The sequence below is a fragment of the Leishmania braziliensis genome, chromosome 29 (genome assembly GCF_000002845.2).
Source record: "Leishmania braziliensis MHOM/BR/75/M2904 complete genome, chromosome 29".
Lineage (NCBI taxonomy): Eukaryota > Euglenozoa > Kinetoplastea > Trypanosomatida > Trypanosomatidae > Leishmania > Leishmania braziliensis.
Window position 1 is genome coordinate 848,705 of NC_009321.2, and position 26,453 is coordinate 875,157.

A 26,453-nucleotide genomic window follows, 5' to 3' on the forward strand; every position below is an offset into this window, starting at 1 on the left:
ATCCTCGATTCCAATCCTCATTTCGCGCCAACATGCATACACGCCCTCTCTCAGATATCCAGAGGCACGGTTTACATTTTCCTTCACAAGGCCATTCTCTGTCGTGGAACACAAGTCAAACGCTACTCGCCCCCAGCCCTGTCCACAGCCCATCGCACCCTGCAAAGCCGCACTCAGCACGCGCTGCAGCAGCACGCCGACAGAGCTAGCTGAGCACGGCCCCGGCCTCACACCCTACCCAACCACCCACCACTGTTTCGCTGGCCGCCGCCTGGTGCATCCCGTGGCGTGGCTCGACGCATTCCCCCCCTCCACAGACACACCAGTAGACCACGAGGGCCGCGTGAGATGTGGCCGAGCCACGCTGACACTCCGCGCGTCACACGGATGGCGCACACGTGCTCGCCGTCGCAGGCTGCTGCGACGCAACGCCGTCCACGACCTGACCGCCGAGATCCGCAGCGATACATCGGTCTGGCCTCCCCTGCGTCGTAGACACCTGACCCTGTCAGAGCCAGAGGGTGGTTCGGCACGGGCAGGGAGAGAAGAGGGGCTGCCTGGCAGCCTCCCGCAGAGTGGGGGTAGTGAGATGGTGGGATGCTGCGCACTGATGTGTTATCCCCCCGCCACTCCTTGAGATGAGTGAGGTCTGGAGTGGTGCCGAAAAAAAAGAGAAAAAAGAAGGAAAAAGTGCACGTCGTACTCACTAAAACGAACAACAAAAGGGGGGTGAACGAATCGAGGCGTGCGCGTTCGTTCCGCGTAGTGGTCGCTGAATCACAGAGAAGAACAGAGCGCACAAGGTGGAGAACACTGACATGCATTCAGAAGACACACACACACAACATGTGCTTGTCGTCGTCTTCCTTCCATGGTTGCGCTGGTAATGCTGTGTGGATGTGCCAGTGAGCATTTTTCTCCATGGGGCGCATTGTGCTACCCATGCCCCGCCCCCGGCCCACCAGCAAAGACCTCTTCTTTCCTTCCTTCGTTTCTCTTGATTGCGGCTGTACGGGAGGAGTGATGCAAAGAAGGTGACCAAGCAAAGAAAAAAGCCAAACGATGGCGCTGGACGAGGTGGGGGGGGGGGGGAAGCAGGTAAAAGAAAAGGAAAAAATGAGAGGGGCCGTGCACATACACGTGGCGCCTACTGATTCGCCGAGGAGGAAGACGCCTGAGTGTGTGGGGGGTGGAGAGCGGTGGATGCCGAGACGTGAAGAGGGGGGAAGGGGGGTGCGAGTATCGACGAAAGGCGAGTAGGAATCGTCCTCCCTCCCTCTATAACAGGCATGCACACACACATACACATACTCCCACGCGATAGCGTGGAGAATAAGAACAGGCAGGAGGGAAGGAAAGACAAACAAAACGAACGGAACTCCTGACGACCAGATGCTCCCTCGACGGCTACTGTGACTCTCATGTGTCGTAGCGAGAAGATAAACGTAGGTGATCAAGAAGTGGGCAGAGCGAGTCTAACGCAAGTCAGCACTGACAGCAAGTGAGTAGGAGGATGGGTTGTGCATTCTTCGTGGTCAAGAACAGAAGAGCCAATGAATGGTGGAACGAGGCGCCGGAGACGTAGCTGCATCTCCTGCAAGTGCACGAGGATGCGTATGTGCAGATTCTTTTTTTTTCTTCCGTCAGCTACTGCGAAGAGTCAGAGCGAATAGCACTGTATAACATGATCTGGTTCTTTCGACAAGCGGCGTGGCAGAAGCCAGAAGAAACTCGGTTGACGTGGCGGTGCGTCTTCACTTCCACATCTCGCCTTTCTTCCCAGTGTGACAAGCACGTGCATGTCTTCTTAGGCACATACATGGTACCTGCTCGACAGGCCCTGGCTCACAGCCCATACACGGTGGAGTCGCTCGGTGCCTCCACCTCGAACGCGAAAACTACCTCAACGCTCTCGCCAGCACGCACCCTGCGCTCAATCTCCACAATACCTTCGTTGTCGAGCAGCCGTGACTTGCGCAGCTGCTGCCTCACCCTGTCCTCCTCATCATCGTAGATGTAGATATCGTCGTATGGCCTTAATGGCGAAACAAGTCGCACCTGCAGCTGCTCCTCATTGCTGGTTGGAATATGCTCTACCAACTTGATGCAGACGGCGCCATCTGCGGAGCCGGTAGCGCGCTTCTTGTTACGAATCGTAATCTTATACGTGAACGTCTTCACGTTGCTCTTTGTTCCCTTGAAATACGAGTTCTGCACCTTCTTGTTTGTCTGACGCAGCAGTACACGCTTCACCTCCACGCTTGGGTCAGCGCCAAAGTACATGTCCAACATACCCCCCGGCGCGCACTGCTTGTCAAGCCGCGACCGCGACACGTAGTTCCCATCTAGGAACACGGCTATCTCGCCGGGCAGCAACAAGAAGTCGCTCGTGTTCTTGATCTTGGCGTGTGTAAAGGCGGCTAGCGACTTTTCTGGGACGCTCACATAGCTGATTTCTGCAGGCATCTGGAGCTCTGTCAGTGGCAGACGCGTCGTCTTCCCATTCGCCATCACCGTTTGCGGGTTTGGTATGACAAAGTTCATGATGGCCCCGGTACCGGCCTGCTCCGCCTTAGTTGCAACACGCATCATCATTGGCGCTGCACGAGGGGCAGGGGCATCCTCTGGGGCATCCTCGCACTGCAGGTTAGCTCGACTGGCTCTAACAGCGTTTGCACCCACCATGAGCTGAGGCGCTCGTGGCAACGGCCGCACAATACCACAGCGCCAGATGGCCATGGTCGGCGGCAGCGCAGCATTCCGTCGCGGGACAGCGGAGGAAAGCGTCAGCACCACATCCTTCAAGTCGTCACCAGAGTTTAGAACGACCTCTGCGTTGTAGTACAGAACCACTTCGTCAGTCACTGTGTTCAGGTGTGCCTCGTATACGGCGCTCCACCGACCGCTCGGCACTATGTAGGAAACGTATACCACCGCCTCCGGCCCGGGTGGAACAGCCTTCAAAACCTTGAGTGTCAGCACTGCCACATCGACGGTCGTCCCGGCTTCTTCGCTGTGGCCACTCCCACGACTCGGCACGCCGTCGCCTAAATCTAGCTTCCTCTCAAGCTCCCACTTCTCCGCCTCGAGCGTCGCTTTGGCGCGCAGCAGCTCCCGCTTTGTCTTGGCATGTTCTCTCCTTGCGCTCTCCAACGCGTCGAGGTGCGCGCCCCACATCTCCGGGTCATGCAGCGCAGCGGCGTGCATCAGCGGTGCGCCTTTGCATGGTTCCACCGCACATTTCGCAAGATCCACACTGTAATCGAGCACAGAGGCGGCTTCGGCTTGCGCAATTTCGTTGAGCAGAAGCTTCTGCTTCACTGTACGAAGCTGCGACTCCACCTCGCAACGTGCATTCGCTGATGACACATCACCTAAGCCTCCGCCATCGGCGTCTGAGTCGCTTGCGCTCGCCACATCCGCAATATGCGCCACCTTGACGTCCACCGTCCCGTCGCTGCGCAGACAATGTTGCTCCACTTCATCCACCAGCACACCGGCAAGGATGACCTTTCCATCGAACGCCGCACCGAATTCCACCTGCACCGAGTCACGATCATACCCACACCTCCCATGGGCCTTCATTGGCATCGGCACCATCACCTGCACTTCGCTTACTGGTGCGCTGAACGACAGTGGCGCGCACCGACGTTGCAGCGACTTGTTCTGGTAGATGGTCGCCCGATCCACGTGAGGGGTGACGTGCAGAGTGAGCGGCGGAGAACCGGCGCCAGCGGCCGGTTGTGTATGGGAGGCGGTATCCTGCATATCCCTTATGTGGGAGATACTGAAGCTTCACACGGGTGGAGAGGAAGAAGAGAGGAGGAGCTGAGTTGAGGCGTAGACAGGAGAATTGCCTGCTGCAGTCACAGCCTCAAGCCGACACGGACGAGCAAGAAGACAGTAATGGGGGAAGGGAGCTGTAGAGTACGACGAAGGTCTACCAGGAAAGGCAGATGTACATACAACGGTTCCGAGCGCTCCAGGCAACACACAGGCGATCGAACGCCCACGCAGACAAACACGTCTGTACCGTGAAAGGGAATCAACGATGGCGGTCGCACGTGTATGGGGCGATCTAAACCAGCCAAGGCGGCGGAGAAAGCGTGTGATGGGTTTCGGTCAGCAGGCAGCGAAGGAGATCCTGACGAGGGCAGGAAAGTCAATAATTCAACTCACCAACGGCAGCAACACACACACACACAAAGACAACAAAACCGCAAGGAGAAGAGAAAGAAAAAGGGAAACGTGACAGTGTTTATGACCATAGGTATCCTCTCTGCTCACCTGTGTCAACGGATGAGGGAGGTGCTGTAAAGGGTGAAACACGACTCAAGACACAATGATGGGTGTCCGACGCACATGCACATGTTTGTGTGGGGAGGGTATGTATGGATGGTTCAAGGAAAGCAGTGCAGGCACTATTGCGCCAAGTTGGAAGATTCAAGACGGGTGGACGCGAGTGTGATCTACAGGTATGAGAAATAAAGGAGAGCGAGCGAGAAAGCGGTGATAGTTTGGAAAGCACTTGAGAGGTCACACATGAGATGTTCACGTTTTCCTTCACAAGGCCATTCTCTGTCGTGGAACACAAGTCAAACGCTACTCGCCCCCAGCCCTGTCCACAGCCCATCGCACCCTGCAAAGCCGCACTCAGCACGCGCTGCAGCAGCACGCCGACAGAGCTAGCTGAGCACGGCCCCGGCCTCACACCCTACCCAACCACCCACCACTGTTTTGCTGGCCGCCGCCTGGTGCGTCCCGTGGCGTGGCTCGACGCATTCCCCCCTCCACAGACACACCAGTAGACCACGAGGGCCGCGTGAGATGTGGCCGAGCCACGCTGACACTCCGCGCGTCACACGGATGGCGCACACGTGCTCGCCGTCGCAGGCTGCTCCGACACAACGCCGTCCACGACCTGACCGCCGAGATCCGCAGCGATACATCGGTCTGGCCTCCTCTGCGTCGTAGACACCTGACCCTGTCAGAGCCAGAGGGTGGCTCGGCACGGGCAGGGAGAGAAGAGGGGCTGCCTGGCAGCCTCCCACAGAGTGGGGGTAGTGAGATGGTGGGATGCTGCGCACTGATGTGTTATCCCCCCGCCATGAGGAAGCGCAGACAGAAAAGGAAAAGAGGACGTAGAGCAAACATCCACCGTTGAGTGTATGGACCCCGAGGCTTTGCTTTCATACGAAGCGGCGGGTGTGAGTGGTGGTGGTGATTGGGGTAAGCGTTACGTGCTGTACGACGTCCTACAACAGACCCCTTCCTCGTACATCAACGGGCTGTTGTTATTCGTGCATACCAGCATAATTGTCTCAAGTTACTTCGATCCATCACTGCGTTTTGACCAAGGAGGCGTTGATGTTTTTTGACTGAAGTAGAACTCCGGAAGAGGACGCACAAAAGGGCGAAGGAAAGAGAGGCAGTCCTACTGGTCGACCAGCCTACACGCAGGCTTACACAGGATGATGCTTCGGGCCTCAAAACACACATACACATGAATACACTCACATCTGCAGGCTAAGGCTCCCCCAATCGAAAAAAACAGGAGCATCTGTATTCAAACAAGCTTCCCGTGCCATCCCCTCGGCACTCACAAGCTAGCGAGTACACTGTCCGATAAGCCTTGCAGTTTGTTGTCCAGCTCCTCCCACCCGGGAATGATTGCCTTGGCGTTCTCCAGCTTGGGCACCTTCGTCAGTGGGTTGTTGCAGAGGTCAATCGTTTTGGCCCTCGATTTGCTGGTCTCGCTGCACCACGTCTCGCACCAGAGCCACTCCTCCGGCAAGAAGAAGATAGGAATGATATTCTGCAAGTAGTTGGGCAGGTCCTGGTCGAGGTTCTGCAAGCTGTTAGGATCGCCTGCTAGCTGGGCGTAGGTGCCACGGTACTGGTCGCCAGCACGCATTGCACGAAAGCGGCGAAGGTCGATGAGGAAAAGGGCACTGATGTGGTAGGGCTTGCGGCCCAGGTGGCTCTTCCAGAAGCCCTGCTCCCAGAAGCGGAACGACGCGGTTGCATTGTTCTTGAACTTTTGGCAGAACGGCGTCATGGCGACAGGGTTGATGCCTATGTTCATGTTGTACAGCTCGTGCAGGTCCGCCAGGACGGTCTGGTCGGCGTCGACGAAGATGATCCGGTCGATGTCGAGCGGGAACAGCACGTCCAGGAAGAGAATTTTGTAGGCCCAGATCTTGCGCTGCTTCTCGGTCTGTCGCGGCAGCCACCACGGCCAGCGGTACGTCACGAAGCTTACCTCAAACCCGAGCTGCTCTGCGAGGAGGGGGATGTAACGCTTAAACTGCGGGGAGAGAAAGTTCTCAATCACCCAAAACTTAATGCGCGTCGTGTTAGCGCCGTACTTGTCGCTTGACGTGTTATGTACGCTGTACATCATCATTCGTAGAAAGCGCTCGTACAGGTGACCGGAGGCGACAGAGAAGATGTTGAGCGTTGGTTTCCTTGGCCGCTCAGGCGGTGTGTCGTGCGTGCTCCGAAAAGGAGGCCATGTGGGTTCCACACCAGACGCTATCTGCTGTAGAATCCTGTGCAGATCGGCTGTCACCGCAGAGTTTGGCGTGTGGCCCACTCGCAGCGACACGTACCGGCCAAGGAAGGAGTCGATCAGAAGCGGGATGTGCTGGCCCTGTGACCAGTTTGTCAGTGACAAGCCCTTTCCTCCTCCAGCGCACTCGAGCACGGCGTGGCCGTCAATCACTTCGATGCAGTAGGCCGCTGCCACGGGGCCCTCCTTGATGGAGAGGTACCAGAGTCCGGGGTTCGCCTGCAATTGGTAATAACCACCTTTGTTCGCCATCACCTGCGTGTCAGTGCTGCGCGCTGTCGGTGATGCCTCTGGCGCGCCGCCTGCGCGAGAGGAAGAGTGCAAGGAGAGAGGGAGACCGTCGGTGGGGACACGCGTCTGCACATGGGTTGCGTCACCCGTTATCAGCACTGAGTGCATGCGGTAGATCGCCGTCGCAAAGAGAGTGCCGCGAGGTAGCCTCGACAGCATGACATTGTCCAAGTCCACCTCGGCATCTTGCGAGAATACGGTCCAGGACGGCGGCTCGTCAATGCCGAGGGTGAGCAGCGTCAACGACGGCATCTGAGTGAAGGTGGCAGGTGGTACGATGACACGGCCAGAGGTCTCCTCGAACGCTAGAGTGGGGCTCGCAACGTACTGGTAGAAGTTTCGAATCGGGTACTTGACATCTAGTGAGGGGTTTAGGAGAACAGTGAGGTGAACTTGCAGCTGGGACTGGACAAGGTAGTGAACGAGCGAAACGATCACCTGCGCATCGCGCGACGAAGGGTCCACGACGGCCGTGACACGGTGCAGCGGCTGCAAACCACTTGCCGTGACGGACTCTTCCTCAGCTTCCCCGGCGTCGTCCGAAGCAACTCCTTCGGCACGGAAGTTGCGCACCGTGAACAGGACCCCTTGCAACCTCTTCCAGCTCTTTGCAGAGCTCACCATGTTCTCCTCCTGCATCAGTTCAGGTTCGGAGAGGCTCTCCTTCGCCATGTGCCTCGAAATCTCGTCCCCAAACACGCTGCTCAGGCAGGCAGCTTTCCCAGCAAAAAAGTTCGTGTCCAGCTCCTCCGCGGTGTAGCCGGCGTCGGCGGCGCTTATCATCTCGGCAAAGTTCACATTCATTACTACATGCAGGGCAGCCTTGGTGATCGGCTCCACGAGCCGAGCTGCCGTGAGAACGTCTGCAGTGCTGAAGCTGGTATCCATGGCAACGATGCGGCCATTGGTGATGAGGGCGACGTTGTCAGCACTGCCCTTGTAGGCGTCCTCGAAGGCGGTCCAAAAGTGCACCTGTTCCCTATCCCACTGTGGCGGTGTATTTTCACCGGTGCTGCTGGAGACACCGACCAACGTCTGCAAGTCGTCAGGGAGTGGCGACTCCGTCAGCGCTGCGAGCACTGTCTCTGTGCAAAGAACAGCGTTCATATCCACACTTGTCGACGTCACGGATTCCACAACATGCGACACGTACCGCCGCAGTGCAGTGTGCCATGTTACCTTTGGCGCACGGCTGCGAGTCAGCTGCTGCTGAAGCGTTTCAATGTGGCGATGAACGAGAGACGTGGCAGTTGGGCACGAAACCAGTGAGAGTCGCAGACTTCTGCACACTTCATGGGTCACGGTGTCCTCCTCCAAGACAGCGCCGCACTCCTCCAGTGATTTCAACACTGTGAGCACCTGTTGCAGCATCGTAGTGGTGAGCTCGCAGGGCAACGTCACCAGCTGGGTTAGCGCCGGGACGTCTCCAGCGTACGCAGCACTGTACACATATGGCATACCCTCAACATAGGCCACCGTGGACGGCCTGTCGGACCACCGCATCGTCACCGGGGTACGCACCAGTGCGGGCTGCAGGTGGTCCACAGCGTTTCGCTGCTTGAGAATGGCGTTGTACATGTCCTTCATCTCATCTCGCAGGACCCTGCTTGATACCCACCTCCGCAGCAGCGCCAACTCCCTCCGGAGCGCGGCTGACATGCCGGCCAAGTCGTCGCCCAGCAGGACACCGTTGAGGAACGTGGCGGGGTACTGGGGAACAGGGAAGCGGCGCAGCACCGCTTGCGTCTCGTGGTAGTAGGTCAGAAAGTCCGCCTTGCTTGTCAGCTCAGCGAGACTGGTGCGTAGCAGCCTACCGGCGGTCTTGTTGCAAACGCGAAAAACCACTGCGTCAGGGATCGTATCGGTATTGATCTTCATGGACGTCTGGAACAACTCCACCAGAAACGCCAGCACAGCATTCTCGTCCATCGCAGCAAGGTGATACACGAGAGCGAATACCTGAAGCGCGGCCTGCGACCTGGTAGGCTCTCCCTTGAAGTCCCTGGCATCGCTCTGCACCCCTGTTTCAACTACAGGTGACCACGTTGGATCCACCACTGCAAGTCCGTAACGGGCGTTGAGGCCCTCCTGACGGTGGCGGAACAGAAGGGAGAGCATCTGCAGGCTCGTCTTGGAGACCGGATTCCACAAGAAGACATAGTTCAGCACATTGCGGCGTGGGATCTGTGTGATGTCGTCAGTAGCGGTGAAGATGGAGAGCTCAGATGACAGCCCCTCAAGCTGCGGGCTTGTCTCGACGTTGTTGATCCAGATGGTGTGCTTCGCAGGAATCGCGTAGGCCACTTCCATGTCGGCGCCATTCTCCGGGGTGCTGATGGCGCGACGAGTCGCCTGCTTAACGTACCCAGAAACCTTCTCGAGCATTGCGGGCAGCCATGACACTGTGCGAACCTCGCGCTTCACGTCCTCTGAGCTCACCTCAGCTTTGGCGGGAACAGCGCGCGTGGTCAGTACCGTTTTAATGCACCGAATGAGCCGCTCTTCCTCATGCAGCGCGTGCAGGACGCCAAAGAGGCTGAGCTCTTCCTCCTCCACGCGCCAGCCATCCACAAAGAGCGCTGATTGACCTGGGTTAATGGTCTGGTGGAGAATGGACAACGTATTTCGCACCTCCACCAGTCGTCCAGGCTGTGTAGCGATGCGGGAGAGGGCCGTGGCGTACGTCGGGAACCGCATTACCATGTCCTCGAGCACGTGCAAGCGACGGCTGTGATTCTTCACGTCCAGAATGTACTGCGTCGCGGCCAGCCCGATCTTCTGTAACTCCCACACATCGAAGCCTACCTTCATATCGTCGTTGCCGACCTCCTCGTCGAGGAGGGTGGCAAACTCGTCGAGGAGGGCAGCCAAGCCCGGGTAACGCTCCTTCAGCCGGGCAACGCGAAAGCCGCCAACGATGCGGCCCCCGTGCGTCTCTGGTGCCTCCTTTGCCGCAGCCGCGGCATTGGTGGCACCATGTAAAGACCCTGTAGCTGTTGCCGCCAAGCTCTCCTCCTTGGATCGCTGCTGTGCGGCCTTTTTTTCATCAAGCACGTTGTACTCCATGTTTTTGATGTCGACGGTAACGCCATAGCCCTGTACAACCAAAGGACTGTCCCACATACTCGTCGTCGCTGCCGCAAATGACCGCCCAGGGACACCAGCAGCAGCGCACAGACGTGACACCGACACCGGCAGATGACGCCAGAAATAAGCTGGCGCGCTGGTGGTACTGGCACTGGCAGCGTCAGCAAGACTTGAAAGCTCCACGGCGGCGCGGTGCAGCGCGTGGGTGGCAGCGGAGCCGAGCAATCCATACAGAACAACCACAGCCGGCACTTCACGAGTAGCAGACGGTGACGAAGACATGTAACGGTGATCAAAGCGCGCGAAAGTCACCTCATCTACGGACACCAAGGCGCCTCTGTGTGACTTCCCCACACCATCAACTGCACTCTTCAAGGCGGAAGGTGTTTCGACGCGGAGCGCCTGTAATAGAGCACCTGGAGCAGTGCGGGTATAAACCACAGCGAAGGGATCGCCACAGGATGAGCTGCTGCCGCTGCCACGTTTATCTTCGTCGCTATAGGCCTTCTCTGAGAAGTACTGCGGCGATGTCGTCTCGCGTAGCGCCTTGTCTGTAAGGGCATAGTGCGCCTCCACTGCCGGTGAGTAGACGCGTGCCGCCATCTCTACTTCAAAGAAAGCCCTATTGGCGCCTCGCGTTTCAGGGAGGTCGAAGAGAACCTCGAGAAGTGTCATGTACTGCTGTTGCTGCGTGCGGAAGCGAGCGCTCATCGCGTCGCGCGCTTCCTCGGGGTTCACGCTACCCTTGTTTCCCTTCAAAGGCGGAGACCAGAGGGCCTCAAGACAGCTGTAGAAAGCCTCATCGCCGAAAGAGCGCGCGGCCCACTCGCAGCCCTCCTGGTAAAATGACGTCTCATTCCATGAAGCCTCGACGGTAGCGCGGATACCCTTACCGTGTACCGTCGGTGACGTGATGCCTAGGCTAAGTAGCACCAGAAGTCTCAGCAGTGCGAAGAAGGAGCGTAAAGGTGACGCCATTGCACCTCGGCCCGTCCCAGACATTGAGGAAGACATCAAGGACAGTATCAACCCTGCTCACCCACTCAAGCGGTTTACTTTTGTGGGTATGGGCGTGCTTGGTGCTACTAGTAGCCTCTTGACACCCCTTTCGCTTTCTCCTTTCTTGAGCTTCGAGAAGCACGGTGCGTCGAAGCTCGGATGTTATAGGTTGTGGAGTACACCCTCCCCGCGCGTGTGCGAGGTTGATGGGGCGAGGTTTCGTGTACAGGAAAAGAGAGAGGATAGTCGACGGGAAGAGGTGCTCGAGTCTTTTTGTTGGTTTGTTGGGGTTTTCTTTCGTTCGCCAATGAAGGAGTTCGCGTAAGCCCTCCTTTTCTTCTTCCCCTTCCCCTGTTCATCCCATTCCTGCACAGATGCCAGCGGTGGCTAAAGCGCGAGCAGAGGGCGGCAAAGGGAAAGGAAACTTTGAACAAGAACGACGCTGGCAAAGAAGCTACAAAGCTGCAAAGCGATACTTACAAGTGTCACAAGATGCACCACCCTTTTCTTTTCCCCAATCCATGCAAAAGGCGCTCAGAAAAAAGGTGATACGCGTCGGCAGGTGTTTGTATGAGGGTGAACTGACGCTTAAAGGCTCATAAACGCAGCTAAAGGCAAGACAACTCACACTCCTAATCCATAACGATAGTAGAACATACGCTGGCACACTGGAAAGCGGCTGCACGAAGAGAGACCGGGGAAAGAAGGAAGAGGGAACCATTGCCTGTATGTCGGTGTACGTGTCTGGGGGGAGGATTATAGCACCACACAAGAAGAGAGGGAAGCCGAACATGTCTCTTACTCGCTGCCCGGCTCCTCGTCAGGGGGTGTCGTCATCATGACTGGTAAGACCCGCTGAGTTTTGGGGCTGCTTTACAGAAGCAATCCTTGCGGCGTCTCGTCACGGCTAAAAGAAGCGAAAGCATAGCCTCTTGCGAAAGAAGAGGGAAGTGGCGTAGGTCACTTTTTCCTTATTCCTCAAGCGCGTGCGCCTCCGCGCCCTCTCCCTTCCGTGACCACCCTCCCTCTTACTGTCAGCTTTTCTTCGCATCAAGTTTAAGGTCGCAGCTCAACGGACTATTCCGCTGTGCACCACCGTCTCGGTAAGTAGAGAAACGAAGTACAACACCGAGCAGCGTTTTCATAGTCTCTGTGTGTGTGTGTGTGGGTGTGCGTGTGTGTATATATGCGCCTCCATAGATGACACCGCAAGAAGGGGGAGGGGACAAGCTCAAGTGGAAGAAACGAAGCAGGCATGAATCGGTGCTGTCTCAGCTTGAATCAAAGAAAGACGCTGTGATTCGCACAGAAAGAGGAGAGGCAGGCACCGGACGGAAGAAGGCTAGTTTGCAAAAAAAAAAAAGAGGTGGGGAAAGTACGTCATCATCAGAACCACTCCGATGCGTCATGTTGCTCATGACACTCGCGTCCCTTGCCGCTACGCACACACTTTGCTCGCCATTTCACACCTTTCAAAGCACCCTCTTCCACTACGTACTTCGCACTTCCTCGTGCTTCCTTTCCTCCAATCATCAGCACCGCAGGGAGAGCTGAACACGAGAAAAACAAGAATAAGATAAGTCTCGCAAGGGCACAGCCCACCATATACGACACAATCACTAAGTTGAAGTAAACGAACAGCAGGCCAAATCACCACTCCGCCTTCTTTTCTGCTCATGACGGCGCCTGTGCCGCCCCGTATTGAGCATAGAGCGTGCGAGGGCGCATCGCATGCGGCGTCTTGCCCGCTTCCCATCCTCATCTCACTCCTGCCGCACCACCTCACTTGGCACGATATGGCCCACCCACCCCGCAGCGCGCCTCATACACCCATACGCCACCGCAAGCATACACATCCACACCACCGTTTTCCGGCGTGGCCTCCTCCCACGCACAGGTCAGCACATAGAGGCACGCCGCCACCGCCCACCGGCCCTCGTAGAAGTACTGCGAGAGGTCCTGGTCGCCTAGGGGAAGCCTCACGTGCGCAAGCTCACAAGGCATCTTTCCCTGTCCATGCACGTTCGATTTGAGCCCCCGATTCTTTAGCATGTGTGTGTCCCCGTCCTCACTCTCGCTCTGTGTGATGTCTGAGGCATCCCTTTTCCATTCTGCCAAGTCGCCACTTGGGCATTCACGCTCAGAAGACAGTCTTTTCTCTCACGCCCAACGCGCCGCTAAGTAACAGAGACCGAACACGGAGCCTATTCCGATGGCGTTCGACACGGTAGTGTGAATCAGAGCTGGCATATGTGCATAGGCGCCAAAAAAAACCTCCGTCTGCACGTAGCTGAGTACTGCATTACAGGTGCAGAAGATTCCTGCGCCTAACAACTTCGTCCGTGTTGCTAACACAGACGAATCAGCGACTGCACCTCTGCAGTTACTTCCTACGCTATCGCCCTGGCCGCAGGAAAATGCACGCAGAGCACCTGCCAAGCATAACAGCGGCGTCGCGACGCCGATCATGAAGCCCATTATGGCGGGGCCGCCAACGTTCATGGCGGCCTCGCTCGTCGTAGGCGGCTCTAGTCGGGAGTAGCCGAGCTCTTCAACCATCATCAAGTTGGCGAACACCGTCTTTTGTCGTGCAAAGATGCGGGTAACAATGAGCGCCTCCTCCTCCGTCAGCCCCTGGCCCTTGTAGATGGCCAGCATCTCCTGCAGCTCACCAGACAGGTGATTATCAATCTCCCACATCTCACGCTGTAATTCAAGGTCGTAAATAGTCCTCTCAAATGAAAAGGAGCTGGTTGACACATACGCCAAGCACACACCGCCAGCCACCGTGCATAGAATCATGCATGGCAGGCTCCGCACGCTCTGTAGGCCGACCAATATTTGTGGAGCGCCGACAGCCACGGCAGCGACCCCTGCAGCCGCGCACAGACCCGTAAGGCTGGAGAGCACCATGGCTCGATTGCGCATGGCGCCATTCTTGCGGATATCCACGTTGAATGTCTCCATCTTGGCGCCGTGAACCTCAATTGATTTCTCTGAGTCGCCGTAGGCGCACCGCGCCAGGTACTGTCTGTCGCTAGAACAGTCTACCATGACTGCGTAACGGCGAGGAGAGGAAGAAGGCCACGTCGAAGGAAGGGGCTAGGAAAGCACGCGATAGAAATCATAAGACGTGATCGCAACGTCAGAGGAACACTCGAGAGAGAGAGAGAGGGACAATAGTGAAAAAAGTATGTCACTATGCGGCACAAGAAACATACAAGGGCAATGGAAAGGGGAGGGGGGACGCGCGGGTGCACGCGGTGAGGGTGAAACGACGATCAGCAAGAAAAAGCAGCTCGGCAACAAACAAAAAAAGAGTGCAGAGTTGAGAAAAGGGGAAGCAGGAACTGAGTCAGTCGCCCGTCGAGCTCTCTGTGTCCGTGTGCGTTTGGAGCCTCCTTCAAGTAGGTCCGTGGCTTTTTTCAAGAGGAAGAAGGGCGGTGGTGGTGATAAGGAGGACTGTGAAGGCGGCAGATGGGGGCACGATGCGGGGGGAAAGAGAGAAGGACTACGTGGGGCGCACCGCGATGCAACACGAGCACCGCGAAGAGATGGAGTAAACGCGGCACCGAAGACAGCGGCCTTGCGAAAGACAAAAAAACAAACGAGAAAACAACAAAGCCCTGGCGCCCGCAGACCCAACTTCGGCGAGCAACAAACTAAAAGAGAGAGAGCGAGAGCCACTAAATACCAGAGAGAGAGAGACAACGAGAACAGACGAGCAAGCACACACACACACAAATTTCTATTTCTCCCGTTTCTCTCTGTGTGTACGTGTGTGTGTGTGTGTGAAGAACCAGAGAGAAAGCACGTGCACAGGAGGCACGAGTCAATCACAGAGAGGGGGGGGGCAGAAGAAGGAGGTTAAAGGGAGCTGCTACGATGAGCGCGCCGCGCACACGCATATTGCAAGCACATAATCTCGAGAACAATCCTGCCCTATCCACTCGAGAGGGAGAACGCAGGAGACATAAAGGCTACGACTGTTGCGTTCGCACCAGTTAAGCGCCTACGATTCACACGTCACCAGACGCACAGGAAGGCAGCAACCGCTGTGTTTGTACATCTGCGTGAAAGCAGCAGTCTCCACACACTCCTTCCAGGAGGAACGCGTGAATAGCAGATACACCAGACGAGGCGCAAGAACAGACCCGAGAAAAACTTCAAAGACACGCAACACTTACAAATGGCGGCCCAGGTGCCGCCCCGTATTGGGCATAGAGCGTGCGAGGGCGCATCGCATGCGGCGTCTTGCCCGCTTCCCATCCTCATCTCACTCCTGCCGCCCCACCTCACTTGGCACGATACGGCCCACCCACCCCGCAGCGCGCCTCATACACCCATACGCCACCGCAAGCATACACATCCACACCACCGTCTTCCGGCGTGGCCTCCTCCCACGCACAGGTCAGCACATAGAGGCACGCCGCCACCGCCCACCGGCCCTCGTAGGAGTACTGCGAGAGGTCCTGGTCGCCTAGGGAAAGCCGACCTGCCGCCGAATCGGGCCATGCGCCTTGCGGGCTCGCCGCACGCCTCCCGTCAATGCCACAGGGGACGGGCACACATGGCTTGCCCGCATGGGCCGCGACGCGTGGGATGCTGCCACGAGTCTCGGGCAGCAGGGGCGTTACGCCGTCTCCCGAGGCCGCACGCCCTTGACAGGGGTGGGCGTGCCAAGCGGAGGGGGGGGCCGCGGAGAAGCATGTGCCGGCGCACAGAGAACACATCGCGTGGGAGAGGTGCGTAACCGCTACACAGCGTGCAAGGCCATGGCGTCAGGCGAGGCCTGCCACCCGCCTCGAGCGATCCGCCCACCACGCGTGGCACACGGGGTACAGCATCGGGTCGGACGGCCCCATGGCAAGCACGGGCGGGCCGGAGGCTCTGGCAGGGGTGGGGGCACCACGCCGCTAGCGCAGTAGCAGGCGTCACACCATCCGCACACCGCCGCCTCGCTGCCCGTCACCCACCACGCAGCGAGCACGGGGTCTCCTCCCACCGCCTCGTAAGCACAGCACCCCTGCCCGTGATCCACGCCGTGGCCGTCGGCGCCGCGGGCATGGCCGCTCTCGCAAGCCTGTCAGCTTCGCCGCTGTGTGCCAATGCGCAATAACCACAGGCAAGCAGCACTGACAGGCGCACGCAACGGGTTGGTAGCGCGCGTACGCGTGCAGAGTCGTCCGCACGGCCTGCAGTGAGCGGGCACAACCGCGATCACGGCTGCACGCCTCTTCGGCACACCGCCTGTCCAGGCGTCTCCGCCGACACTGGGTGCCCGCAGCCAAGGACCGAGGACCGGTGGCAGGGCCTTCGCTTCCCCACACGAAGAGCGGGTGCCGGGTCCTGAGGCCACGGTCGGGGGGCTGGCGCCATCAGGGGCATTTTCTGCCGGCAGAGAAGAAAGTACGACAAACGCAGTTGCCGCCAGTTAGGGACGTACGCTCAGACATTGGCCCACATGCGCTCTGGGTGTTGTTGTGCTGTGATTCATTTTTGTGAGATACACGACGGTTCGGGCTTGTTGTAGGGAGACAGACGCCGCGTATATCCATCCGTTGGTCAGCACGTTTTCTGCGTGACTGCGCTCTGAGGTGCCAGAAAGCACGAAAACAGCGTTGACAAAACAACAACAACAACAAAAAAAGTGGAGAGAGAAAAGCGGAAGAAGAAGATGGGCAGTGCGAATGAGTCGTAACGTGAGAACATGCCCGACATGCACGTGGCCAGTACTGGCGACGTGCCAAGGGCACACTTCCCTCATCTACCAAACCACATGCACCCTTGTTCTCCTCGCCGTGTAGCTACTTCACTGTCGCTTACCCATCACCCACATCAAAGATGCACACGATCGCACGCACAGAGAGAGAGAGGGACGGAGACGGAGATGAGGAGCTCGGCAGCCATGTGATAGAGGGACGAAATGCTCCTGTTGCTGCCTGTACCGCAATTAGAAGAATGTTGCTGAGGCGGCGAAAAAAAAAGAGGAACAGATTTGCAGAGAGACGCTTCGTAGAAATGGCCCTTTGGCAGCGCTACTCCTCGCGTCAAGTCAGAGATTCGACGGTGCACCTGCTTGGGTTCGGAAGAGTAAACACGTGTACGTATTATTTTGCAAGTGCGTGAAGAAAACGAAAAACCCTCCAAAAAATGAAAAAGGTGGTGGAGGAGGCATAGCAGGAAGAAGCCTTGTGACAAACTGAGGGCGACAAGCCACAGCGAGAGACAAGGGGTGCGCACCCGAGGAACACGTGCAAGTCTCCCGACTACCACGAGCATCTTTGCGCGCACACTCTCCTTTCTTTCGACAACGACGATGACCGAGGAGGCACGTGCCTCACCTCAGCACTACATTGTGCGAAATCATCGGGATTCCTCCCCTCTTCCTCCTCTCTCTCTCTCTGCACGGTATCACGAGAGATGATGCAGTTTCTTTTGCCTTACATGAGACTGTGCCGCCTCATGATGCAGGCATGCGGTAGTCCCAATTGTTGTGGTGAATCATGATGTAGCGAATGCCAAGTGGAATGTCGATGAGGTCGGCCACACCGGTGAAGTTGTTGTGCTGGATGAAGACATACTTGATAGGCTCGGGAAGCTGCGTCAGGTTAACATTGCCTGTAAAGCGATTGTGGCTAATGTCAAAGTACTCCAATTTCTTCGGCAGTTCCGAGAGGTTGAGCTGACCTGTAAACTGATTGGCAGAGAGGTCGAGAAAACGCAGGGTGCGCGGCAGTTCTTGGGTGCGCAGCGTGCCCTGCATCGCGTTGTTGTTGAGATGCAGCGACTCTATCATCTTGGGGAGTTCAGCGAACGCGGCGCCCTCAAGGAGATTGTGCGATACATCAACCACCTTCAATTTTGCACAGTTGCGAAGGTCAGGAAGGATGCCTGTCAGGTTGCAGCTCGTGAGGTACAATTCTTCGGGGTTGAAGTCACTTTCACTGCACACTTTTTGCAGCTGAGACACAGACAAAGGTGACTTCGGGTCTCCGCTCCCCAGGCCGGACACATCCAGCATTTTTAGCTGCGTGCTTGCAAACCGCAGCATGTCGAAGGTTAGGGCAACACCAGTGAAGCTGATGTTCAGCCGCGATAGAAACGCTGGCGCAGCCTTCAATACTTCTTTGGCTGTGGGATGCACCAGCTGTGTGTGGGAGAGCTCCAGGGAATAGAGGGTGCGAGGCAGGTCGCGGAGATCGACGGTCAAGTTCGGATTGCCGGAAAGGCTCAACACGTGAAGAGACGCTAGCTGGGGTGACGTTGTCGTCACCTCTGCCTTCACAAGAGCACACTGGTTGCATTGTAAAACGCGAAGTTGAGCGAGGCCACCATTTGTAAGGGAATTTGCGTCACTTGGAGGGTTTTGAAGTATCGAGTTCGATTGCCACTCGACGTTCGTCGCCAGGAACTCCTCCAGGTTTGCAGGTAAGCTGGAGAGCACAAGTGGCTGTGACAGCCTTGAGTCTGTGATGCGGATCCGCTTCACAGACTTGGGGTACTCGCTCCACTTCACAGTCCCATTGCGCATGTCCTTGATGACGGCCTCTTCGAGAGCGCCAGTCACAGAGTTGCAGCGGTATAGCGCCGATTGGCACATGTCAAAGCCGTCCGTCGTACGCATGAGGGCAGACATCACCTTTATCTGCAGCTCAGGGTCGTCAATCGCGCGCTGCAGAGCCTGCAAAGCCTTCACAGATGCAAAGCGAGCCATGGCATCCATGTTCCTGTCGCCGGGTAAAAAATTGCCTATCTCTAGCGCGCTAACTTCACAACAAAGAGCACAAAAAAGCGCCAGTGTGATGGCAAAGCTGAGCGCCTTGGCCCAACTGCTAAGCCGGCAGTGTCGAGTGGCCGCCCCGCACGCCATCCTCGCAGCTGCGGGGTTCACCTTGAGTGAAGAAAGCATGAATTCGTAGGACACGGAGAAACTCTTGTGTTGTTCTTCTCCCTCCTTTCGCGCCGCTGCAGATGCCAGAGGACTCTCGTCGACACGCACACGCACACACACGCTTACACACAATGAAGAATGATAGAGGAGGCGTAAAGTTGAGCACGTCACAGATGAATGCACCGACAGACTCTCTCGCACACTACGCACTCGAAACAATGAGGTGAATGCCTACATGAGAAGAAAAAGAAATACGGGTAAGGCGCAGGCTCCAACCACAAAAATGAAAGAGGGGAGCGAAAAGAAGGGGATAGAAACCGCCGCAGCAGCGTGTGAGCATGGCTTGACAGAACCACAGCTTGAAAGTCAACCCTGACGAGGGCAACAAAGCGAGGGTGTGAGCGAGGCCACAACCGCGACTATGACAAAGTCAGCGAAGAAAGAGGCCACCCAGGTGCCTTCCGAAGACACACTGACACACAACACCCAGACAAGCTCGGTTTCGCTAGACATAGACCAGCACAACAGACTTGTGGCAAGAGGAGATCAGCATGAAAGTTCCCCTCGATCCCCAATGTCTCACACACGTTAGCCAATGTGTAAGATGGTCCTCTCTTTATGTTTTATCGCTCCACGCCTGCGATCCCTCTCGACGCTTAGCGCAACGCGGGCACAACAAGGCGTCCCAGCGCGCCTCGTAGCACAAGAAAATGACAAACAATAGGCGGCAAAAGGTCCACCCAAAAGTAAGAACTACACACCCTCACAGTCCCCCGAGAACGCACAGAAAATCCCCCACTCTTCACACCTCCAGTAAGGCGTCACACCATCCGCACACCGCCGCCTCGCTGCCCATCGCTCACCACGCAGCGAGCACGGGGTCTCCTCCCACCGCCTCGTAAGCACAGCACCCCTGCCCGTGATCCACGCCGTGGCCGTCGGCGCCGCGGGCATGGCCGCTCTCGCAAGCCTGTCAGCTTCGCCGCTGTGTGCCAATGCGCAATAACCACAGGCAAGCAGCACTGACAGGCGCACGCAACGGGTTGGTAGCGCGCGTACGCGTGCAGAGTCGTCCGCACGGCCTGCAGTGAGCGGGCACAACCGCGATCACGGCTGCACGCCTCTTCAGCACACCGCCTATCCAGGCGTCTCCGCCGACACTGGGTGCCCGCAGCCAAGGCCCGAGAACCGGTGGCAGATGTCTGATGCGTCTGTATAATCAACGGAGAAACAGGCACGCAAAACATGCGAGAAAAATAATATGGTTAGAGAAGAGGAAGAAATGCCTGTGCGTATTGTCTTTCTTTGTTTCGAAGTTTCCTTTGACACTCCTTATGGCGGGGGGATAACACATCAGTGCGCAGCATCCCACCATCTCACTACCCCCACTCTGTGGGAGGCTGCCAGGCAGCCCCTCTTCTCTCCCTGCCCGTGCCGAACCACCCTCTGGCTCTGACAGGGTCAGGTGTCTACGACGCAGGGGAGGCCAGACCGATGTATCGCTGCGGATCTCGGCGGTCAGGTCGTGGACGGCGTTGCGTCGGAGCAGCCTGCGACAGCGAACACGTGTGCGCCATCCGTGTGACGCGCGGAGTGTCAGCGTGGCTCGGCCACATCTCACGCGGCCCTCGTGGTCTACTGGTGTGTCTGTGGAGGGGGGAATGCGTCGAGCCACGCCACGGGACGCACCAGGCGGCGGCCAGCAAAACAGTGGTGGGTGGTTGGGTAGGGTGTGAGGCCGGGACCGTGCTCAGCTAGCTCTGTCGGCGTGCTGCTGCAGCGGGTGCTGAGTGCGGCTTTGCAGGGTGCGATGGGCTGTGGACAGGGCTGGATGGCTTGGAGTTCAAATCGTGTTCTGCGGCAGAATAAGTGCGTTGAAAAAAAAAGGAAGAAAAAGAATACCCTTTTTCTGTCCTCTAACGAACAACGTGAGGACTCCTCTTATAGGCGCGCGTGTTCGTCGATCGATCGGTTGTTGCTGGATTTTACCGTTGCAGCGTTTTTTGACAGTTCGGTGCTGACGTGTGTTTCCTCGTCCTTTTTTTTGTTGTTTTGCTGCCACGCTTGATCCCCACTGCTGTTTTTCACGCCGGTAATTCTCTCTCTTCGGAGAGGTAGCGGAGTTCTTCAGATTTTGCCGATGAAGATATTCCTGAGCATGTTCCCCGCACTCTCCAACACAGTCTGGTGGAGGGTCGTCACGTCCAGCGTGGAGCTGAGCAAGTCAGCGAAACCAAAGAAAAGCATCGATATAATGTTGCCCCGTGCGTACTCGAGAGCCCAGCACTCCTCCGGCATGCGGTACTGCTTTGCCGTGCCGCGTGGAAGGATGTGCTGATCTCCTGGGCGGTAAACCTCCTTCTCTGCCACTCCAGGCAGAGCTGCCCACTGCTCGCCGACGAGGATATTGAAGAAGTCCTCAGCCCAGAAGTAGCGACCCGTGTGCCCCTCCGTGCCAACGGAGGAGCCAAAGATAATAAGGTACTCGGAGAAGGAGCAGTGCAGCACCGTCATCGACCCCATTGCCCCGCCGGCGTTGTTCCAGAGCCAGCGGCCTGTGTAGTGAGTAGTTAGCGGGTAGTTCTCCAGCGTCAGACGAATAGTCTCGTCCGTTATCTGCTTTGCCGTTGCCCTGCCGCCGTTTGCCGCGTTGGCGTTGGCAATGCTCTGCTGTGCGATCTGCTGCAGGCGCGCCGGGTCGTAGACCCAGTTCGATGGTTGATCGACATATTTAAAGAAGGTCATGACGACTGCCATAACGGTGACCAAGACAACGCCGACGGACTTGAAGGACGCCATGTTCTTGTGTCTTTTTTTCAGAGAATATTTCTTTCCGTATGCGTGTATCCGCTTCCACCTGGTGGGGGGGCGCACATGCCAGTAGCGTTTTTCTTTGCGATCCGTGCGGAGCCGCGGCTACAGTGGGAAGAGGCCTCCGGCGAAGAAGCGACCCTCACCACGGCTGGGAGGGAGAACAGCACACGAAAGAAGAGCACCAAACGCGTGTCTGTGCGTGAGTGTAGAAGAGACAAGGGCGGAAGTGACGGGGAATAAATTTCTGAATCAAAAAGGTTCGATTAAGTGAAAGTCGCTAGAGGGCAAGAGGGTGGTGCGGTAAAAAGCGTCAGCGATGTGTATCCGACTGAAGGGGAGGGAATGAGGAGCGGAAAATAAGTAAAGCGGGAGAAGACGAAAGGCGCGCTCCGTACGCGGAGATGATCTATCGAATTCCACGCCGTGTCGTGTTCGCAGATGTGTATGCGAGCGTAGGTAGTGTAGTGAGCACGAAGGCCGTACTTCACACATACCACATCCGAAGCCACTCCCAGAAAATGCAGAGACGGAAGAGAGAAAGGGAGACACTAAGAAGGTTGAGGAGGGGCAAAAAAAAAAAAGAAAATAACTGAGGCGTGTAAGGCGGCGAACTGATCGCGTAGACGACACGTTCTAGCGAGGGCTTGTTTGTCGACGCGACTCTCCAGGCACCATGCGCAAGAGAACGCAACATGCGTGCACATACACACACACACACAGCGCCTGTGGACGAGGAGAGGATAGACAGCGTATGACTGCGCTACCAAATGAGGGGCGTGCGCCCCTGTCTAGTGTCTTCTGGCCGCTTGCATCGTGTGAGGATGTAAGCAGGTGTGCGGCTGACTGTACGCATTCCTTTGGGCGAAGAAGTTCGCATATGGGAAGAGGGGAAGAGAGAGGTGACGCTTTCTTTGCTCTCACCTCTTGCTCGCTTCGCATTTCTCTTTTTATTATCATTTGCGCTGCTTAATTACGCAACCAACAGACATACACACACGCAGAAAGAGGAGGGGGGAAGAGGGGGGAGTCGGGGAGGTACACCGATAGAAGAGGAAACACGACGAAGACCAAAAAAAAACGGCAAAAGAGAAGGTGTCGCTTACACGTTGAGAGAATCCACAGTTAGTGTGAACGACTGGGCAGCAGAGACGGGGGGGAGGTTGGTAGTTGTCCGAGGTGGGAGCGGGACAAGGGGAGAGGTAGGGGAACGACAAAAAAAGGGTGAGATGTACAGGGAGGTGGCTTCCACACATTTGTTATCTGGGGAGAGAGGGGCAGCTGTCGGAGGAGGAGAAGACGGAGGGAGGACGAGGGCTGGTCGTGTGCATCGTTTTCCTTGTGTTGTTTGCAAACGTGTCTTTCTTGTTTGCTTTCCAAACTACGAAGAAGACCGAGCACACGCAGACTCCATGACACGTGGACGCAACCAAACAAACACAACACAGAAACAACAAAGGAAAAGGAGAACACGTGGAACTAAGAGCCATGGGAAGGGGGGAGGGGGGGGAAGAGAAAGCGCATGTGGGCCCTGGCACAGCACTCGATACCAACAACACATACAGCTGGTGTGTGTGTGTGTGTGTATTCACCCAAAAAAGCAGAAGACACCAAAGCCCAGACGGAGAATGTCCGCGTTCACTTGTCCAAAAAAGCGATGTGCAGGGAAGTGGCGTACACAACCACACGCACATACTAAATACAAAGACGCAATCCAAAGAGAAAAGAAATCTCTCCCCCCCCCCCAAAAAAAAAGCGACGATAACGAAAACGGCGAGCAACCAACGATCCGATGATGAGAAGGAAATGCAAGTGCGAAGCAAAGCGACACGCACGCGCACCTACACACTTTGGTAACCGAGAAGGTTTCAGAGGGATACAAGAGCGCAGTCACTGTAGAAGGGCACCAAACACAGAGATTGCGCAACACAAAACAGCCTCCCCCCCTCCCTCTCCCCGGCAACAACGTGAAGGCGGTGGGGAGAAGAAGTCAGGGTTCAAAAAGGATAAAGAATGGTGAAGCAGTTAGGTGTGATTGGAGAGCAGAGAAGAAAGGGGAAAAATGCACAAGACACTACAGAGGAACGAGAAAGCAGAAGGATGATGGAAGAAAAGGGGAAATCAAGGTAACATAGCTGGGATGAATGTGTGTGTGTATGGGTGTATGTGTCACTTTTTCTTCGGCCTTCCAACGCCATTAGACCATCCTCTCCTTTACTACAGACATACACACACACACACACACATGCACACGGGCATCTCGATCTGGTACTTCTGAAAAGGTAAGAGGAGGAAAGGAAGAAAAAGTGAAACGGGCCTGGTACGTAGTCCATCGTATGAGAGAAAACAACGGGTCACCTCGTCTTCTGTGTCCTCCTCTGTTTTCGATTGGCTCTGAAATGTGGTCAACAAACTCCCGAAGAGGAAAGAGAAGAGCCCAGGAGGGGTACACGCAATAGCATCGAGGCACAAGCACGCATGTTCAAGTGACGCGCATGTACCTGCACAAACAATGCGAAGCAACACAAACAGAGGGAAAGGGAGGGGAGGGGAGGAAGAAGGGGGGCCAGAGGGTGTGTAGAAGAGTCAGAGCGGAGCGGGACGTGTGTAGAGGTGCAAGCGGGGCGGGAGGAGGAGAAAGGGAACCCAGGAAAGAGCGGAGCGTTCTGCTGGGTGTTGCTGGCATGGCCAAGACAGAAAATTCCTTAAAACGAACACGAAAAGAAATCCTAAAAAGAGAAAGAGAGAAGCAGGGGGGAGAACGTGAAAGGCGAAAAAAGGAGGGGCCAGGGAAAACAGTAACCCCGCACCGGCCAGTAGCCCACTCACGTGAAATAAAGCGAGACGGAACAGCAGCCAAACAACAACAACAACAGAAAAAAGAACATAAACGAGAGAGACTCCCACAGAGAAAGGGAGGGCGGGAGGGAAGGGAAGGGGAAGGGGGAGGGGGGAGGAGGGGGGCAGCGGATAAGTGCACACCGATTAGGTAATGAGAGAGAACAGCATAGCATGAGAAGGGTGCAGCGACACACACACGCACGCACACCCACAGAGAGAGAAAGGGGGGAATGGGCAGTAGAGAAGATGGGACGAGGGTGGAACGACTGCCACAAAGGGGGAGAAAACAGGCTCAGCAAGCCGGCAGAGCGGTGGAAGTGGTGGTGAGTGTAGGGAAGAGAAAGAGAAGCGTGGGACGAGCAGCAAGAAAACCGTCTTCTGGACATGTACTACACGCATACACATACAGCCACGAGTCCTCAACTGCAACTATGTGAAATCAGCGAAACAAGGAAAGAAGGGAGTGGGGTATTTTCCCTTAATGATAAGGAAAAGAGTCAGCAAGCCTGTGGGCGCTCTTCCACAGTTCCCTCTCGCACCGTTCTTCTCCTTTACAGGATGGGACGCATGTGGTGAGGGGTTGGCCGCTCTGTTTTCTTTTTTTTTTCAATTCTCTCTTTGTCACACGCCGGCTTCTCCCGCCCTTCTTAGCCTCTCAGCATAAGTACACCTGTCCTTCTCACTCAGGCTCGCTCTTTCCTGCCCTGCGTGTCCAGCTCTCTCAGCACATTGTATACCCTCCCCCCTTCTGGTGCACCACTCACGGCAAACAAAAAGAGGGGGCAAAGGCCTAATTGATGCTGTAGATAGCACTTAAACAACCGTTGTGGGGGGGGGGGGGAGGCGAACGAAGAACGTAGAGAGACAGAGCGACAAGACATTAATGCACCCAGAGGAGTGGTAGCAGAACCGAGAGAAAGAGGAGGACTCAGCGCGCAAGGGAGAAGACGGGAAAGCAAAAAGGGGGTGGGGGGTCGAAGTCGGTAACCGCCAAACAACACACTCAACGGAAGAGGAGAAATACGATGTGGTATTTAGGCGAGGTGAGAAACGGCACAGCAGCGCCTCCGAGGTAAAACGATAAAAGAGAGAGAGAGCGCGCGCCAGAAGGAGAAAGAAAGAAAAAACGAAGAGGTTTGTCGACCAGAGCCGTCAACAGCCTGTTCCCTCCTCATCCATGTGATGAGAGGCTAATGGACGGAGAAATGGGGCAAGTTTGAAGGGAGCGGCAGTGGCGCTACAATGTCCCTCGACACACAGACACACACTTTGCACTCTTTTGTGAGCAAAATGAAGGGGAACAAGAAAAGTGACGACCGAGTGTGTAGTGGAACGCAGAGACGCAAAGACAGACAACCAGACGTGCCGAAGGAGAAAAAAAGAAAAGACGTGAACAGTGAGACTTCCAAAGTGCTTCGTTGTCACTTCCTTTATTATTTTTTTTTTTTCCTGAACGCTTGTGTGAGTGTATATGTGCGTGTATGCCTGTCTAGTGGTGTCGGCAGTGCGCCTCTGTGGTATGGAGGCAGCTTTTTAATGTTCTTTGTGAATCAACTGTACAAAGGAAAAAAAAGCAACTGTGTGCGACAACTACAGGAGCACGGCGTAGAGGAAAGCGGCAATGTGCAACAACAATAAAGGATGGAGAAAGAAAAGAAAAGAAAAAAAGACCGGTACAATCCTACAAGACATACACCCGTTGATGCTGTGGTAGCCTGTTGTAGCACAACCTGCTCCGCGCCAGCGATGCAATCTCCCCTCCCTCACACGGATGGAGGCACGAAGATGACACGAGCAGACAAAAAGGGCGAAAAACAAGAAAGAGAGATTCAGGAGAGAAACGTTTAAAGAAAAAGGGGGAGAAATGCACACCCGAGGACGAATCAGCTAAAACACGCAACGTCTCTGAGGGTTGCTCCGTGCAGAACTAACGAGTTGGCGCTCTGCACAAACAAGGAC

The 26,453-nt window shown here is 56.2% G+C and overlaps 5 protein-coding genes across 5 annotated transcripts; all 5 read right to left on the reverse strand.

The window, feature by feature from the left end:
* Positions 1 to 1,845: 1,845 nt before the first annotated feature.
* LBRM_29_2080 (conserved hypothetical protein) lies at positions 1,846 to 3,768 on the reverse strand (the record flags this gene model as incomplete). Its single annotated transcript, XM_001566501.2, has 1 exon — positions 1,846 to 3,768. The coding sequence occupies one exon, from the start codon at positions 3,766 to 3,768 to the stop codon at positions 1,846 to 1,848; it is 1,923 nt and encodes a 640-aa protein (XP_001566551.2).
* Positions 3,769 to 5,599: 1,831 nt separating this feature from the next.
* Positions 5,600 to 10,963, reverse strand: LBRM_29_2090 (conserved hypothetical protein; the record flags this gene model as incomplete). Its single annotated transcript, XM_001566502.2, has 1 exon — positions 5,600 to 10,963. One exon carries the CDS (start codon positions 10,961 to 10,963, stop codon positions 5,600 to 5,602), a length of 5,364 nt encoding a protein of 1,787 aa, XP_001566552.2.
* A 2,145-nt stretch (positions 10,964 to 13,108) lies between these two features.
* Positions 13,109 to 14,002, reverse strand: LBRM_29_2100 (conserved hypothetical protein; the record flags this gene model as incomplete). Its single annotated transcript, XM_001566503.2, has 1 exon — positions 13,109 to 14,002. One exon carries the CDS (start codon positions 14,000 to 14,002, stop codon positions 13,109 to 13,111), a length of 894 nt encoding a protein of 297 aa, XP_001566553.2.
* A 3,409-nt stretch (positions 14,003 to 17,411) lies between these two features.
* On the reverse strand, positions 17,412 to 18,860 carry LBRM_29_2110 (conserved hypothetical protein; the record flags this gene model as incomplete). Its single annotated transcript, XM_001566504.2, has 1 exon — positions 17,412 to 18,860. One exon carries the CDS (start codon positions 18,858 to 18,860, stop codon positions 17,412 to 17,414), a length of 1,449 nt encoding a protein of 482 aa, XP_001566554.2.
* Positions 18,861 to 20,969: 2,109 nt separating this feature from the next.
* LBRM_29_2120 (C-8 sterol isomerase-like protein) lies at positions 20,970 to 21,641 on the reverse strand (the record flags this gene model as incomplete). The annotated part of the gene is made up of 1 exon (XM_001566505.2): positions 20,970 to 21,641. The coding sequence occupies one exon, from the start codon at positions 21,639 to 21,641 to the stop codon at positions 20,970 to 20,972; it is 672 nt and encodes a 223-aa protein (XP_001566555.1).
* Between the last annotated feature and the right edge of the window lie 4,812 nt (positions 21,642 to 26,453).